General features: G+C 45.4%; 1 protein-coding gene across 1 annotated transcript in view; it reads left to right on the top strand.

Annotated features, from left to right (window-relative positions):
• FBXL20 (F-box and leucine rich repeat protein 20) overlaps window positions 1-16415 on the top strand; it is a 658452-nt gene that overhangs the window by 367243 nt on the left and 274794 nt on the right. Inside the window, exon 7 of the mRNA XM_086924342.1 lies at window positions 13494-13589. Within this exon, the coding sequence (XP_086780468.1) occupies window positions 13494-13589 (96 nt within the window). The remainder of the gene's footprint in view (window positions 1-13493; window positions 13590-16415) is intronic.

The raw sequence follows: 16415 nt of genomic DNA, 5'->3' as shown, positions 1-16415 counted from the left end.
TCTACCAGATACATCGTTACCGAAGGTAAGTAACTTGTTCAACAGAACCAGTGTGAGAGCATCTTCACTGGGTAGTGTAAAGCAGAGTGCAGAGATGACCGTCATCATAGAATGCTACAGCAAAGGAGGGGGTGTAGAGGTCCTGGCATTGGGTGTAAACACACCCTCTGAAGTGTAGAGCAGATTCTCGTTGTGGAATTTTGAGAAGTAGAAAAATAGAGCAAGTGTGCAGTGTAAACCATACCCTGACTTTGAAGTGTGCATTAAAGCGCCAGGTGTGTGACGTGGAACACAGACCTACTAATTACATAGTTTAACTCCTTCGCTGCTCATGACGAGCTCAGCTCGTCATGAGGCACACTGGAGCTGTGCTTATGACGAGCTGAGCTTGTCATGATCCATGGAATATAGCAACTTCCAGCACAGGAGGGGAAAAGCCATAGCAGCCAAGGTGTTAAACTTGTTTTACTCTCCGATACCGATTTGCTTGCACAAGCAAATAATCTGCAATATGAATTATGTAGAGTACATTATCTCCACACCAGGACCCTTAAAACGCTTAAAATTCTATTTGTACCGATCCGAATCCTATTGTTATACTCTATTTACAAACATAGTAAATACATCAGATGCCCCTCTTCATCTCTCGTTCAAGATGCCTGCAGCATTTCTGAAATTCATTTGGCGGAAATATCCATATACCACAATACGGCTGTAACAATACTCTGGACAGTAGAAAAAACAAAAGCGTGCTGCATCGGCTTCTCTCATTCGATAAGAGATCTTGATTGGATGCATTAAGAAACTATAGTTGCTGTTCCGTACACACAGGATAGGTTGGCTATCTGGCAAGTAAGCTGCTCTGACTGAGAACCCCACTGGTGTTACGTGCACTATTTCTGCAGCACGTTAGCATCCCCAGAGGTGCTATTTCAGTTTTAACCAAATATCTTAAACCTAAAAATAACTAAATCTGAAGTGGGAGCATTCCAAACTCCATAAACTAACAAGCGGCCCCTGTGCTGATAAAAGAAAGGCACACTGCCGCCATGCTAAAAGATAAAGCTTGGTGGATGTGGAGTGGGCGCTGTGTTGACAAAAAAAAAAAGGCGCATGGCCTCCTGAAGCGTCAGGCATGATGACGCCTGATCCAGGGTAATGCTTCGCCTGTGCATGGCCGCCATGCCAGTAACCAGAACCCTATGTGGCTGTAGTAAAGACAGTGCTGCGCTGGGTTCAGGAACAGTTAACCGCAGTGGAGCTCGGAGCGAGTGAAAGAAAGAGTTCCACAAAAACAACACATAAAAATGAAAGTTTAAAGATACCGGTAGTTAGTTACTACTCCGTGGAAGGATTCAAATGATAACAAGGATGGACAAAGAAGAATTCACCCCTAGAAAGCAACCATTTTGGATGGACAATCAAAGTGATGAATAAAAAGGCAATGGACGGACTGTAAACCCATAGCGTGAATACAGCAAGTCTCGAATAGACTGTACATACGCTGCCAAGGCTGGACCTAAAAAGACTCCGCTTGCTCGGAAAGCTCTTCCCGAGCAGCTTAAAGATTAAATGAAATAAAGTACTCCCTTTGGTGCAGAGCACCAGAGGGTACTTGGTACACTTCCCCAGTGTCAGCCAGTGGGCGACAGACACACTGGGTAGGTTGTGCGGGTTTCATCCATTTACCAACACCTCCATTGAAGGGGTTAATCAGGTGTCACACATGCCTAGACAGTTTTAACAAGTGTGAAAATGTCTAAATAATGATGTAGTACTATTACAGAATGTGCCTCATTACGCTGCACAATTTGCCTTTTCTTGCTGCACTATTTACTCAAGACTGATTCATAACTTGGCCCTCCCCTACTGCATAATTTCAGTGGCCCTGGGTATAGTTAAAGTAACATTTTCAGGATGGTTGATAGATTGTTGAACCAATCTATGTGGGCCAGAGTAACTTGAATGGAGGATAACTTAGTTGTGAAACCTTTAGACAGTATTGGATTATAATTGTGCATATCATGGCACCTATAGTAGTGGCATGTTGTTGGTGTATTGTGAGGTGTGCCTGAAACTTAATATGGATGTTCTGGTGAGGTGACAAATTCTTAGCTAACTATATGGATGGGAGTAGTGGCGTTCTGTCAGGGGCTGTAACTAATCAGTTCTGTTGTGGTGATTCAAATGTCTTGCGCAAAGATCTGCTGGATGCAGGTTTTCTTCTGATTGAAAAGTATAAGTAGAGGTGATACAAATCTTCGTTGCAAACACATTGATTACACAACAACCATTAACTTAGGATCTAGTACAATAATACTAAGTAAGCAAATTTTCCTGGTGTTGGTTGCCCCCTTTTTGATAACAGTCCATCTGATGAAACAAGACCCAACATTTATGACCAACCACATCAGCCCTCCAAATGTGAAGCAGCTCTGTACCGCCTCATTTTTCTCTGGTGTGTCAAATTTTAGCATGAAGAAACGCTGGCAACTGAGGGTGGTAATGAAAAGCTACATACATGGAGTGTAAGGACATAGGTTCACTGTAACTCAACGATGGGGAAAGGGCAACACATGAGTTACCAAAAGGCAACTCCAAAGCTTCGCAGCAGTGTAAGGAAGCCTCCCACCAGCCTATCCGTAAGATGTGCTTTTAGGTACCCATGATGCACATCTATGTAAAATGTTCCTTTCAATCGTAGATTGTGAAGCTTGTAAGGTCCTTCATATAAGGGCTGACACTGCATCCTAAAACCATATAAAGTATTCTAACACCCTCTGGAGTGTTCTTCTCACTCTAAAAAACCTCAATAAATAAATCAGAATACATATATAAAACCAGATTATGCTATCGGATTATCCCATCCAGCAGTTGCATGAGCATGCTTTGCCCTGGAAGTTTGTACCACAGTTTACAAACGTGCTGATAAGTCTGTCACCCACTATATTTCGAAGGCCCTGGTCATTCTCTGTCCAAGGCCTTAGATGCCCTCCTGGCTTTACCTGTCATGTGGGAAACTTTCTGATAGTCAGGAGAATAGTGCGGGACATTTCCTGAAGTGAGACAGTAGGGGATCATTGCAATGGCTGAATAAAATACATGAAACATCCCGGCACACAGAAGAAATGTTCCTATAGCTAGCAATGTATGTATTTGTCTTGATCATTGAGTGATGGGTGGACAGCAGTAGTGGTGCAATATGACAGTAAGAGCAGAACAGAATAAGAGGTCAGGAGAGAGCCAGAAGAGGGAAGCAGAATTACAGGAGGAAAGAAAAGACACACATGGGGATGGCGCCAGAGAACCAGAGGTAGCAGGCGAAAGTGTGCATCTGAAAGTTAGGACAAATGCATCCAGAAACAAATATAAGGTGGCCAAGAGGCACCACAGGTAGTAAATTGGAGAGCACAACAGAAGGTAGAGAAATTTGGGATTGGAGGAAGTGAAAATATGGGCGCACTATCATGCGTTTTTTTCCCCAGAGCTATTCCTTGTCCGGTGAGTGCTTGTTACTGGCACCCGAGAAGAAGAAAAAGGTTGACTTGAGAAAACTGGGCAATGGGAAGGCAAGGTAATAAAGGGAAGCACAACTCCTGTGCCAGTGTTCCCATCACCCTGAGACGGGCTGCATTCCCAACTTGCAAAGCACACGCAAACTCTCAAACTCATAAATTCCACTCCCTGCTCTGAATGCTAAAACATGTCTATGTTGGCTTAAAACTTCATTCGCACATTTACCTTTCCCATAAGACCATAGAGTATGGGGCAGACATACACCCATTGAATAGAAAGTTAACTGCTAGTGCTGGACTGCAGCACCTGTTGTTTCTTCCACTACAGAGGCACTGAAAACATGGCTTCAGGCCTACCTTGAGTAGCCTAACGGCAACCGCACATATTTTGAAATCTGCTAATTTTACATTGCTCATAGATTTGAATATGCACTTGAAAGACCCCAAGTGTGTCTTGGAAGTGCTCTTTTTGAGGATCTGTAATTCAGCCCTTACTCTTGTGGGTTGCCCATCTCTTGGACCCAATTTTGTGCAAACATGAAGGATCTGACTACAGAGTCTCAAATACCACTTCTCTTGTCAGATCATTTAACTGTTCATTCTCTATCTTGATACCGGCTAGCCCTTTAATAGAACTGAATAATACAAATATAAAATCCAGAAACTGGTCTAAACTGGATGTCTCTGCATTAAATGTTCCACTCCTGAGCTCAAAGCCTGTGTTAACACATAGTGTCAACCTAGATCAGGGACTCGTAGACAGATGCATCTCTAATTCTATGGATGTTGTTCTACCAACCTCAGTGCTTCATTCAGTTCGATCCCATCTGCCGGCTCCATGGTTTGATGAATCGCTTTGGCTAGAGAAAAGTGCTGTAAGGGCCTTGAAAGACTTTGGAGAAAGTCCTATGCTGAGAGGTCAAAAAGGATTTACAGATTAGCGATAAAAGAAACAGCCACAGACTCTCTAGAACAGCATGAGCCACATTCTATTCTGATAAAATGATCAATGCTCAGAACTGTTATAAGATGCTCTTTAAGATGGTAAGAACTTTCTGATCTTTGCAAAGAATCTCAAGTTCTTTTGCTTTCTCAGATTCAGTGTTAGGAACTTGCAGATTAAAAAAAAATATATATGTCTTTTATCAAAAAAGTGGCAGACCTCCATCTTCATTTGTTGAAGGACAACTCACCACAGAAAGGTGTGGGTGTGGTAAATCACTCCCTGAATTGCATATAACTAGAGTATACTGACCGTGTGAAGAGGTCTGATGCTTCTCCTATTTTGTCATCTTGGCCACCTTTGGGCTTCTCTACTTTTTCAACTGTCCTACAGTCCATCAGATTGGGCTCTCCACTGGACCCCCTAAGCTTGGTCTATTGATTCCAGTTTTACTGCAGATGGTGCTGAATCTCCTGATCGCCTCTTTACAGGAGCATCTTGTCCCACCCAATTGGTCGAATTTTCGACCAGTTTCTCTGCTGCCTGGTTTCTCTGACTTTCTGGCGAAACATGGCGAAACATGTGAATGCATTGCTCACAACCCATTCACAACCCATTCAGTCAGATTTCAGAGCCGAACTCCATACTGAAACCGCTCTCCTGTGAGTTACTGAACATCTTGGACAACTCCTGGATTTTATTAGATCTTAACGCAGCCTTGGATACTGTGTCCCACTCCACTGGGTCTTGAGGGAACAGCCTTAGCTTGGATAACTTCTTTCCTAAAAGCTGGTACGTTTCGAGTCGTTTTGACCAGTGTTAAATCCAAAATGTGTGCTTTAACCTCTGGAGTCCTTCAGGGCTCAGTGCCAAGTCATCTGCTTATTAACGTCTTCGTACGCCCATTGGCAGACCTAGTGGAGAGCTGTGGCTTGATTCTTTTTTTCCTACGCTGATGACACCCAAATTATCTTCTCTTTGTCATCTGCACAGAGTCATGAACCATCTTATCTTAAGCTGGGCTTAAGTCGAGTGGCGACTTGAATGAGTGCTGACTCTCTCAAGCTCAACGGTAATAAGTTCGAGTTCATGACCCAGGGTACAAACTCCCAACTTTAGGGCCCGAACATTGGCCGGACTCCCTAGAATCTCTTCCTAATCTGCCCACCAAGGTTAAGAATTTGGGATTTCTTTTGGAAGAGAATTTCTCAATGATAGCTCAGGTGTCTAAGGTCACCTCCACCTGTTTTGCTGTACTTAATGGCTGAAGATTTGGACGATCCCCTAATTTACATTAGCTCTCCAGCAATTGCCCAGCTTGTACATGGTTTAATTAGACTTGAAAGGAGTGTGAAAATGCTCAGAGCAGAGATAATGGCCTGTGAGTGGGGTGGTGTTTTCTTCTCCTGGCAGGAAGACCAGTTTGGATGGGCTCAGGAACTTAACTTCAAGGAACTGCCCTGAGTAAATTCTAGGTGACACTTGGAAAACCCCAGCTTTTATCTTCATAGAAATGCTGGTTTCAAACTCAGTGGGTGAATAGTTACCTCAAGAACCAGCTTTGATTGACCACAGAGGAGAGGACTGCATTTTACCCTGGCCACTCCTCTGGATGGGCAAGTAGGGATTTGCTTATCTTCGATTTTGACAGTGAGGTGCACTGTGGGATTGTTTGCTGTAGGCCAAACAGGAACTGCTGAGAATGTGGGAGAGTTACCACCTGGAACTTTTACCCCATTGGTTAGGTAGTGTCCAGGTGTCATCCCCGCCCTACACTTCCTGCAGAAGATGAGGATGACTGGGCCTCCTACCTGTGACCTGAGAGGAGCCATGAAGGATGGGACCTACTCCCTATTGTACCTAGGACAAGAACTAGACCTTATGAGTCAGTTGTGGGACCTCCTGTGTGGCTTCAATGATACAAGAGGGTCTTTCCCTAAGGTACCCAGCTGACCAGTGGCAAGCGAACTTGGCCTGGACTTGGCTGTTTGCATCTGTCTGACATCCTGAGAGCTTCTAAGCGCCCTCCACTGAGGTCCAATGAGCCCTATAAGTGTACCTCTGTGGTTAATTAGGCATCAGAAGTACATTTGGAAGCTTTTGACAACTTTTCTTCCACAGCTTCAGGGAGACACGCTGAAGAAATTAGCCACCCAGCAGTTTCACAGCATTGAATTTTATCACTGTCAAGGCTCCCAGGAGCACCGAAAAAAGGTCGAAGTCTCATTCTGCATTGGGACTCAAAACATTTTCAGTGAGAAATCTCCAGCGAGACCAACCTGCTTCAAGTGTCTGCCCCTTGGTTCCGTGGCTGTGGCTGCAATTTCAGAGGCAGCCTGCTGAAGGACGATTTTTCTTCTGAAAAAGTGATAATGTCCTTTTCTACGTTGGGACGTAATGTTTTTGAACTTTTTGACTCCCAGACATTTAAAGGTGCCAAACCACTTCTTGTATCTGACCAGGGCTCTATTATAGTTGGACTTTTTGTTATTTTGGTGATATTTTGCTCACAACCATTTTCTCCTTATTTACACAACTCTGATTGGTTCATGTCACTTTACCTGGGATTGAGCTCAGATTTATTATATTTCATTCATATGACATCTATCAGGTGGTGGGGCCTATCATTTGAGTTGGACACTTGCCCACCCATATAATGATCCACTTTCCTACACATGGGTTGAAGAGATGATTTACCTGCCATCAAGAAGATCAAGAAGATCACCAGTTTCAGAGGGGCCACTATTCCATAGGTTGCAGCTCATCTGCGCAGAGCAGGGGTTCCTGTCTTCCCCTATCTCGACGATTGGCTGTTGAAGGTGGGCTCGCCCCAGGCTAACCGTGGACCTCCTGCATTTGCTGGGGTTCACTATCGACGTACCTAAGTCACACCTGACTCCCTCTCAGTCTCTCCCTTTCATCAGAGCTGTTCCGGCAACAGTACAGTTTCAGGCCTATCCTCCCGGGCAGCGAGTCCGAGATATTCGGGCTACGATACCAATGTTTCAGCCTCCATCCGGTATCTGGGAGAATGACCCTGAGGCTGCTAGGCCTCATGGCCTCCTGCATCCTGCTTCTGGATCATGTCCGATGGTATATGCGGGCTCTGCAGTGGGACCTGAAGTTTCAGTGGGCTCAGCATCAGGGGAATCTTTCCAACTACGTCCAGATCTCGGAGGGCACTGCGCGACAACTGCAGTTGTGGTTAACGAACCAGGATTGGGTCAGAGGAAGATCCCGCTTCTTTCCCTAACCAAACCTTACGGGTGGTGACGGATTCATCACTCCTGGGAAGAGGCGACCACCTGGGAGAGGCAGTCTGGTCTCCGGTGGAGTCCGGGGCTCCATATCAACCTGTTGGAGCTCCAAGCACTTTGGTTGGCACTGACGGCATTCTTTCCCTCTCTCAAGGGGCAGGCAGCGCAGGTGTTCATGGACAACACCACCACCATATGGTACTGCAACAAACAGGGCGGGGTGGGGTCATGGGCCCTTTGTCAAGATGCTCCTCGCCTTTGGACATGGTTGAAACATCAGGGTGGTTCAACACCTGGCAGGTTCTCTAAAGTCCAGGGCCGACTAACTCAGCCACCGGTGCCTGGTAGATCACAAATGGTGTCTTCAGTCAGAGGTGGTGCAAGGTCTCTTTCAGCAGTGGGGAGAGCTGTGGTCAGATTTGTTAGCCAATGAAGAGAACGTTCAATGCCAGTAGTTCTGCACGTTGGTGTTTCCAAGACTGCACTCGCTCGAGGATGCTTTTCGTCACAAGTGGAGCTGTGGCCTCATGTATGCCTTTCCGCCTGTACCACTTCAACCCGAGTGCTGAAGAAAATCAAGCGCGACTGGGCCCAAGTAGTTCTTGTGGCACCGGACAGGGCACAAATAGTCTGGTACCCCTGAGCATGGCTATAGATCCTCCTATCAGGCTGCCCCTACAGGAGGATCTTTTTCCGCAGCAGCAGGGGACGGCCCTCCACCCGAACCTGTCCAGCCTCCACCTCCTTGCGTGGAGATTGAGCAGCCACAGTTGACCTCTTTTGACCTTCCTCCCAAAGTCTGTAATGTCCTCTTTGCATGCAGGCGTCCCTCCACTAAGATGGCATACGCCTGTCGATGTAACAAGTTTGTATCATGGTGCACAGCAAAGGTTGTGGATTCCCTTTCTGTCCCTTCTCTCTTTGGCCCAGCAGTGCTCTGCTCTGGGCACTGTTAAAGGCTACCTGGCAGCCATTTCTGCTCTTTTTCAGCTACCAGATCCGACCTCTTTGTTCTAGTACCCTATTGTAAATAGGTTCTTTAGAGGCATTATTCATCTCTTTCCTCCATCTCCTTTCATAATGCCACAGTGGGACTTGAACCTTGTTTGACTTACCTTATGCGCATTCCCTTCGAGCCTCTTTACAACTGTCCTCTTCGGCTTTTCACTCTGAAGACTGCCTTTCTTTTTGCCATCCCTTCTGCTCACAGAGGAAGCGAGCTTCAGCTTCTTACCTCATTTCTTCTCGGTGAATCCAGACAAAGTGGTGCTTCGAACGAGGCCCGCGTTCCTACCTAAAGTTATCACGCCCTTTCAAATCGGACAGACTATTTCTCTGCCCACCTTATTCCCGCCTCCGCACCCTTCCAAGGAGGAGGAGAGACTCCATCGCCTGGACCCTAAATGTGCGCTGTCTTTCTACCTTGACCGCACTAAAGATTTCCGGGTGGACGATCATCTCTTAGTTGGCTATGTGGGTGCCTAGAAAGGTCAGGCAGTGCAAAAGCGTACCATCTCGTGATGGGCCGACCCTTGTATAAAGATTTGTTATGCTTTGGCTAAAAAGGAAGCTCTTGTGTGGCTGTGAGCTCATTCCACTAGAGCTACAGCAGCAACTACTGCTTTGTCACCTGGAGTGCCACTCATTGACATCTGCCCGGCGACCACGTGGGCTTCTATGCACACGTTCACCAGACATTACTGCCTGCATTGTCAAGTCCGAATGGACGGCTACTTTTCTTGTTCTGTCCTCCAGGACTTTCTGGTGTGAACTTTGTTCACAGTCCCTCCTCTGGGGTTGGTATTACTGTGGTATCTATTCTAAGGTAAGGAATCTATATAACTAATAGTCTCTTTCAGATGAACAAGTTACTTAGCTTTGGTAACAATGTATCTGTAAGACGTATATTAGTTATAGATTCTTCACTGCCCCACCCATCCTCCACGTTCTGCGAACTGACTTCTATGGATAGGGACTCCCTTGCAGGACACTAAAGTTGCGCACCAGTGGGCAGTGTCTTTCATGGCTCTGTGCTTCTGACGTGGGCAGCCATGTCAGAACCGACATCAGCGCGCAGGGGCAGCGTCTAAGTAGGCATGCAACATCACTCCAGCGACCACAACACCGACGACGGACGTGGAGTGGACTGACCACAACGCTGATGATGGACGTGGAGTGGGCCGACACGCAGGGGTACTGCTGGAGAAAAATTCTCCAGATCCAGTCTGACGCGGGGGTAATTCGAAGGTAAGGAATCTACAACTAATATGTATCTCTTACATTGTTTCCAAAAGTAAGTAACTTGTTCTTCAATGTATTTGGTGAGTGCAGAGCTTTTGGTGGCTCTAATTTGCTGACTGTAGCATCTGGGAGCAGATTTGCAGGTGCTCTTGTTTTTTTTTCTCAGTTTCTCTCCATTTGCGTTCAAGTTGTTTTCCTGGGGCGTTTGGTGAGCCTGAGCTCTTGGTCTTGTGGTCTGGTTCTTGTGGATTTGTTGGTTTGAGAAAAAAACATGTTAACTGCGAAGGCAATGATCCAGGTGCAGAAGTTTGAGATCGGGAGGAGGTGGTTGTTTCGAAACCGGAGGTGTTGGAATTCAGAAGACCAGGGTGCTTCTGAGGTCTTTTTTCAGTCCTGTTGTGAAGATTTACTGATGTGTCTGAGGTGGTGTGGGATATAGGTATTCTGAAGTTGATGAGGTTGTGGTCGAACCAGATGATCGGTGTGGACCTGTCTACTGTGATGTTGCTGAAGCTGATGAACATGGTGTCTTGTAGGTATTAGGAAGCATGTGTGGGATCTTCCGCTAACTTAGTGTGCCCGAGGTTAGACAGATCCTCAAGGAGGTTGGTTGTGTTGGTATCGGTGAGGTCCTCCAGGTGGTTGGTAAGTTTGCAGAGTAGGATGAAGGTGCTTGATTTGGGGATCAGGGGAGTGATGAAGTCAACAACGGTGCTGCAGAAGTTGGTGTGTGGTACAGGAGGGAGGTAGACGAGGGAGCTGCTAGGTTTAGTTGGCGGTGATGAAGAGTTTATAGGTCAAGTGTGCTATGTTGCTGGTGATGGAGCATTGATTGATTGGATGGTCCGGAGTTGTACCCTTTCTCACGTGTATATATACTCAATCTAAATCTGAATGAGGTACCTGAGAAGTGGTTATCCTAAAAATGATGCAGCACTTTAGCAAGATTAGGATAGCCCTGTGTTGGTGGGATCAGAAGACACCTTCCCAGACAAAGCCTAATATTTAACTCCTTACGATGCTTAACCAGGACAGACTGCTTTGATAGTGCTGGCTTTCTATTTGAAATAATTAATAGCTTTGGTGAATACCCCAAGTTGAAGAAACGTGTAGTATAGCTCAAATTGGAAGTTGATGGATATTGGGATTTTAACTGGACCTTAGTATTATCTAGAGCAAGACAGTTCTTCTCCTTTGTCTTTAAATTTGTGTTCGGCTGAAACATTGCTTGTTTTGAGACCAGGCAACAAAATGTATTTTAGGAACAGTGGAAACTGCTTCTTGTCTTATGTGGTCTGCCAATTCCCTGACACAAGATGGCAAATGTACATAGTGAAATTATTGGATATTTCTTGGAAAATCCTTATGTCTTTGCTCCTGCCCTTTGATAATTCACAAGCATTACATTTTATTGCTCATTTTCAAGTATATTTAGAAAACTATTTGACAGATTTCTGAAAACTGAGCATTGTACTTTTTATGGTCTATATTTTAACAGTTCAGGAAAAAGAACTTTCAGTGAGAGATTATTAGTAATGGTTAAAAGATATAGAGAGGCATGGATAGAGGGACCCTATGGTCCTCTAAGCATATGACTCCAAACTGGTTGGAAGCTGTGGGTTTTCTCGTAGATACGTTAATAAGGAATGATTGGGGGAGTATAGGAGGATTTTTGCTGTCATGAAATGGTGGTGCGAAGAGCCTGTGGAAGAGCCTAAAATGTTTTTGTGAGCAAGACGATTCCTTTGCCCTTAACCCTTTTAAATTACTGCAACTCCTACTGTTATGGATGTGCCTGCAGTGTGGAGCCCTCAGCAAATTGATTGATGGTGAATTTTGAACGTGCAAATTTCCTCCTAACAAATTTTCAGTGCAGGCAGGCTTTTCTCTCCAGACTGTAAAACATGATTCTCTACTGCAGTCTTTTAATCTTGAGCATGGCTGCATGTCTCCTGAATTCCTCCTGTATGACTTTTGAAGGAACCAGGTTGTGTGTCATTAAGTCAAAGAGGTTCTGTGTCTGGATAATTCCATCAATCATACAGCAAGCCAGGAAGAGGCATGTTGCTTTATGTTCTCAACTTAGCTGGAGTGGGCTTCAGGTCTCTTTATTTGGTCTCGGCGTACAGGAGTCCATCTCAGGTTTACTTTTTCACTCTTCCCGTTACTAAGCATTCTTTGAAACCTTAACATATCTTAGGGGACCCTTACATCCATGGAAACGTAATCTAGTTTTCTCCTAATTGGTCGGTTGTCCCTAAGAATTATTGCATAAATATTCGTGGAAATCCGCTATTTAAGTACTTAAACCCATAGAATGAGCAAGGTTCATACATTTTTGCGAGAAACAATACACTGTGCTCAACAAAAATTAAATAATTTTAAGGACACATTATTAGTTACTTTCCCAGTTGAGCATTTTCATTTAAATCCCATATCTTCTCACCTTGTTTTAAAATACATTTTCTTCGGCAGAGAGACATTTCCTTCCCTTCAATGTTTAGTCAACCACTGTTACCTATGCATGGCTAAAGATATAAGAAAATTGACACAGTTTGATAGTTATATGCCTGTTTGAACAGTACACCGGAAGATGGCTTTTTCATGAGTTACTACTATCTGTTACCAAAATTTGGAACTGGCCCCCTTTTGGAAACCAAGAAGACATTTCACATGAAAAAAGATGCTAAACCAGCAGTGTCAAGAAGTGTTGCTATTAATGAAACCTGCAGCGCTGCCACTTGGAGATCAATCACATACTATTGTCTTGATTTGAGCTCCAAGTCTGGTCAGACCTTCCTGTGTAATCTCTTTGGCTAATGCCTACTATCCTTGCTTATATTTTACCATTCCATTGCATTTCCTTCACCTTCTTTATTTGGGAGCTGAGATTGCAATTCTATTCCTTGCTCATGACAATCAACCTGTAGATAATGGTGAGGGAAAAGCTTCTTGAAATACTTTTTCACTAACACAGAAATCTTCTTTGAAGTTATAAATATGCTGTATACTTCCTGGGGAAAACCGGATAATGATTTGTATCCTGATACCCTGTCAAAATGCTGCGTCGTGATGTAGTGGACGTGCTGGCTTCATAACCCTAGATTTTTTATTTAATTTTTTTTGTTATATAGCACTGCTTTTCGGACTACTGTATTTTTCCAAGTGGGATACTTTAAAAGAAAAAAAAGTAAGAAATGTTGATATTTAAAAAAATGTGTAGTCTTTGGTTTTCTTAGGAAACACAATATGAATGGTATAGAAGTGAACCATATATGTATATAATTGATGCTTTTCAAAGGTTTATCTTGTTTTCATGGTGCTACATGCAACATGGTTATTCTTGAATCTAAAAACTGGATCCTTGCCCTATTTAACAAATTGCCTTTGGTGTAGTAGAGATTGTCTGGGAGCAAGGAAAGCGCAGTGACCTTTGGGCTGTACTTACCAAAGATAAAGCCTTAATTTTTCACATATGCAGTTCTCTAATCCACACGTTAGTACCTGCTTCCTAACATATCACATGCTTTTTTCCAGAACCTGTGCGAGTCTCAGCAAGTTCTGCTCCAAGCTGAGACAGCTGGACCTGGCGTCCTGCACTTCTGTGTCCAACATGTCTTTGAAAGCGCTGAGGTACGATTTGCTGCTCTTCTTTAGCCACATTGTCCCAAAAATTACTGAGTAAGGCTTTCTATCAACTCAGTACCCCAAATAAATGTGAAAGTACTGAGGTAAGGCCTATTTCACATCTGTACCCAAGACTTACCTGGCAGTACTGAATAAAAGCCTGCAGTAACACTAGCTAAAATGTATCTGAATAAATCTGAAATTATATACTAAGGCTTGCTTATTTCGTCCAGTAATGGCTAAGGGTCATCCTTGCATGATCTGCTGGTAAGCTACCCTTTCTCACTACTAGACTGCATAGGGATGCTGCTTATGTGGGATTAGATAAAGTCTGCCTCCTGACAGAAATCCTTGGGACTTATTATTACTTATCAGTAATATGTAGCTCTCAATTCTGTAATTGCTATATGTTGCTGTAAGGTGACACAAAACTCAATCAGAAGTTTACTTTTCTGATAGATACATCTGCCAGTGGATTCCTCACCTTGTGAATATCCCCTTGCGTCGGCAACATTCGGAAATTCTTTTGTAGCTTCGGGCTGACATGGACGACGTCATAGAGGCACGGCATCGCACGCGACTCCGCTGACGTCACCGACACTACAATAGACCCACGCCGGAGTGATGACATCAGTTCCCTATTTCCGGGTCATCGACGCTAAGGGTTTCGGGGAATCTCAGTAGCTATCTAGTGACTTTGTTGCCTTTATCTTTGCTTTTCTGCTTCTTTGTTTCAACACTATGTCGACAAAGAAAACCGGTTTCAAGCCCTGCAGGGAATGCGGGAAAATGATGTCCATCACGGACCCGCACGAGGACTGCATATGGTGTTTAAGTTCTGACCATGATGTGGATGGATTTTAGTCTTGTCGGAAGATGAACCCGAAGGCCCTGCGGGAAAGAGAGACCAAACTTCTGGTGGCGAAGCTGAAGGGTGACAAGGGAAGAAAATCTTCGAGATCTCGTTGGAGAAGGGCTAGGCCGAGGTCGAAGTCAAGATCCAGATCTCGAGAGGAGTCGACTTCGAAGTCCGCTTCAGACCATGCTTCGAAGTCGAGGAGGAGACATAAGAAGAAGTGACATGAGTCCCGACTTCATTCCGGTAAGGAGTCAGACTTGAGGTCGAGGTCACCGAAGAAGGTACGTTTCAAGGTGGTAACGCTGGATGTCTCGGATCAGGAAGGTGAGGCTTCGCCTTCGGAGTCGCAAGTTCAGTCGCCGACTCTGGCTTCAAATCTGTCTCCGGCGCCGTCCGCGGCCTGAGAGGAGGAAGAAGTTCCTGTGGATTAGGATTCTGCGCCTGTTGAAGAGCCTAATCCGAACCCTGCTCAAGACCAGCCTGAGGGTCTTCAGCCACCTTTTCCAGACCCAGGCCAGGACCCATCAGCGTTTTTAAACGCTATGTATGGTGTCTTTTCAAGGGCGTGGTACCCCTCTGGCGCACCTTAGGGTCCCATGGGTCCTCTGGCCTTCAATTTAGGAGTCGCTCACTCCTATGCTAAGGCTCCTTTCATGCCGGCTTCGACGCCGCCATGGCAATACCCGGCTCCGCCGAGGTCGTCGACGCCGGTACCGGCGTCGCCTACTCCAGGTCGACCTCGAGGGCAACCCACTGGACCATCGGATTCGATACCGGCGCCGGTTCCGGCTCAGTCGGAGTCGTTGGTGGATCAGGCGGCGAGGCGTGTTAAGGAGAGGTCCAGGAGGGAGGCACAGCGCCTTATGGAGGAGCGGAGATATATGGAGTCACATCCTGATATGGAGGAAGGTGAGCTGGAGGATGACTGTTTTGAGGATCTAGCTGATGCTAGTGGCCTGGATTTTTCTCCAGAGTGGGAGTTACCATCCTGTTATGATGCGCCTTCAAAGGACGTCCAGCCTTATCATGTGGTGATGAGGAAGGCAGCGGAACTTCTGCAATTGACTTTGCCAACAGTGGAAATTAAGTCCAATCTTCTTACAGAAGTTTTACATTCGCCCAGCTCTGTGGTGAAACCATTGCTTCCGTTTAATGAGGCCTTAACGGAGCCTATTATGGAGGTATTGAAAAAGCCACTAACAGCACCGGCGGTTTCCAAGAGTGTGGCGAGAAGGTACAGGGTTGCGCCTGAAGACCCTGCTTTTCTGACGTCTCATCCTTCTTCTGAGTCTGGTCATACAAGCAGCCTGTTCCAAAATGACTGTGAGTGCGTTTCCTCAAGTGCCTGGTGATAAGGATGATAAAGGATGATCAGCCCTCACCATCGTACTTAACAAGATCCGTACATCAGTAGATGAGGGCCAGACATCTCTCCTGGTCCTGCTAGATCTAACGGCGGCTTTCGACACCCTCTCCCCCTCGGTACTTACATCTCGGCTGAGGGAGGTGGGGGTGAAGAATGCAGCTCTTGATCTCTTGACCTCCTTTCTTACAGGGAGGGAACAAAGAGTCAAACTTGGGGAGTTTCTATCTCCATCCCGTCCGGTGCTATGTGGGGTTCCTCAAGGGTCGGCCCTCAGCCCGACCCTTTTTAATATCTATGTTACCCCACTGGCCAAACTTATAAGATCTTTCGGGATGGAGGTAGTCTCGTATGCAGACGACACTCAAATCCTCGTTTCTCTACCCCATTCAGATGAACCAATCGCCTCCAAATTTAGATCTTGTATGGAGGCGGTCGGCAGGTGGATGGTTCTGAACTCTCTGAAACTGAATGGGGAGAAAACTGAGGTGATGGTGTTTGGGGGAAAAGAAAACATCTGGTCAGCCAACTGGTGGCCTGACTCCCTGGGTACCTGTCCCTCCCCCACCTCCTCTGCTAAAAATCTCGGGGTGATAATAGATCCTGCCCT

Source organism: Lissotriton vulgaris, chromosome 5 (genome assembly GCF_964263255.1).
Source record: "Lissotriton vulgaris chromosome 5, aLisVul1.2, whole genome shotgun sequence".
Lineage (NCBI taxonomy): Eukaryota > Metazoa > Chordata > Amphibia > Caudata > Salamandridae > Lissotriton > Lissotriton vulgaris.
This window is presented reverse-complemented; position numbering and strand designations above follow the sequence as displayed.